This window comes from Arachis stenosperma, chromosome 3 (assembly GCF_014773155.1).
Source record: "Arachis stenosperma cultivar V10309 chromosome 3, arast.V10309.gnm1.PFL2, whole genome shotgun sequence".
NCBI lineage: Eukaryota > Viridiplantae > Streptophyta > Magnoliopsida > Fabales > Fabaceae > Arachis > Arachis stenosperma.
The window spans coordinates 71,467,765-71,469,798 of NC_080379.1; the positions used below are offsets into that span (position 1 = coordinate 71,467,765).

General features: G+C 40.4%; 1 protein-coding gene across 1 annotated transcript; it reads left to right on the plus strand.

Moving 5' to 3' along the window:
* The first annotated feature begins 928 nt into the window (after positions 1-928).
* LOC130966249 (uncharacterized) lies at positions 929-1,695 on the plus strand. Its single transcript, XM_057891035.1, has 2 exons — positions 929-953; positions 1,052-1,695. The coding sequence occupies exons 1-2, from the start codon at positions 929-931 to the stop codon at positions 1,693-1,695; spliced, it is 669 nt and encodes a 222-aa protein (XP_057747018.1).
* Positions 1,696-2,034: the final 339 nt, after the last annotated feature.

Below are 2,034 nucleotides of genomic sequence, written 5' to 3' on the forward strand. Positions count from 1 at the left end.
CGCACACGCGCGGGAAGCTGCACATGACCTCATTAAAGGAAATCGTGCCTGGAAATTTCTGAGGCTCATTAGGCCCAATTTCAAGCTGTTTCTGCATGGAAAAAGACCCAAGGATGCTAGGAAGAAGGGGGATCAATCATTTTTACACTAAGACACATTTTCTAGTTTTTGTGGTTCTTTGTTCTTCTAGAGAGACAAACCCTTGTTCCTCTCTTGATCTAGCTTTAATTTGATCTTCCCTTGTTAAATTCTGAATTGGATCTTGTTAATTACTAGTTTTGATTATTTAATTTGAATCTCTTAGTATAATTTTGCTTAGATCTTGTGTTAATTTTATGGATTCTTGTCAATTGTTACTTTATACCCATTGCATGAACGTTGTGAATCTTGCTTTGTTGATGTTACATTGATGATTTCTATGATTAATTGTATTGTTTGAGTGATTGTATGCTGATATTTGTTAGTGTGTATTTGTTAATTTCAATCCAATTACAATTTGAACATGTCTTTTGTTAATGCTTACCATGTGTTTGATGAATTGTTTACCTTGATTATGGAGTAGTTCTTTTTACTCTTGGCTTAGACTAAGGGAATTGGGTAAACTTGAGTCATTGGGTCTAATGGATTTGATAATTTGGGAACCCTTAGTGGTCAATTTGATAGCCATTGACACTAGCCTACTACTAGGTTAATTAGTAGTGAGGTTAGACCTTATGGGTGGATGTTGACCAAACCATTTAATATACTTCAAGTATAAAAGTAGGCTTAATGAGTTTGGTTCTTCATAATTGTCAATATATGGTTATTAGACAAGGATAGTGACCCCAACTCCTAAAGATAGTGGCCAACCTTATTCAGGGATGCTAACCGTTTATGTGTGTCTTGCCATCAGTGTCAGAAGTCGGGAAACACATCCCAAAGGGATGAAATGCCTCAGCAACCAATGTTGTTCTGTGAGATATTTTATGTATGGGGCATTGACTTTATGGGACCGTTTTCCAACTCAAGTGGGTATCTATATATTCTGTTAGCGGTTGACTATGTGTCAAAGTGGGTAGAAGCAATACCATCATTTCTTTTATTAGAAACTACATTGTATGCCGTTATGGGTCGCCACGAGCAATCGTGAGCGACCAAGGATCCCACTTTTGTAACAGGAAGGTAGAGGCACTGCTCAAGCACTATGGGGTAGTGCATAAGGTTGCCACTGCTTATCATCTACAAACCAACGAACAAGCGGAAGTGTCCAACCGGGAGATTAAGAGAATCTTGGAGAAAGTGGTCAATCCACAAAGGAAGGATTGGAGCGTCTGGTTAGGAGATGCACTATGGGCGTATAGAACGGCCTACAAGACTCCATTAGGGATGAGTCCCTTTCGGATCGTCTATGGTAAGGCATGCCACCTTCTGGTGGAGATTGAGCACAAAGCCTATTGGGCAGTAAAGCGGTGCAACATGGATTTGACCCAAGCCGGAGTAGCCAGAAAATTGCAGCTAAAGGAGCTCGAGTGTTTGAGGAACGATGCGTATGAGAATGCCCGGATTTACAAGGAAAAGACTAAAGCATTCCATGACCATCACATCTGGAAGAATGACTTCCAAGAAGGTGATGAGGTTCTCCACTACAATTTAAGGCTTCGTTTCATGCCAGGCAAGTTCCGCTCTAGATGGGAAGGACCTTTCTTGGTGAAGTAAATAAAGCCCTATGGAGTGGTGGAGTTGTTTGATCCTAAAAGTGAAGCAACTTTCAAGGTGAATAGACATAGAGTGAAGAAGTACCATGGCTACAAGCTCCCAAAAGAGCTAGAGGTGTTCCTATTGGCGGATGCACCTAGAGAAGGAGAAGCTTGAGCGACTGACTGTCCAACTTAAGGACGTTAAAGAAAAGTGCTTGGTAGGAGGCACCCCACCGTGGTAAGATCTTCCTTGTGTATACCATCTTGTTTTTAGCTTTAGATTCTTGTGAATTTTGTGACTTCTTGATGTTGTTGATTGCTTAGGAATGCTAGTTTTATTAATCTTGTTGGATAACTA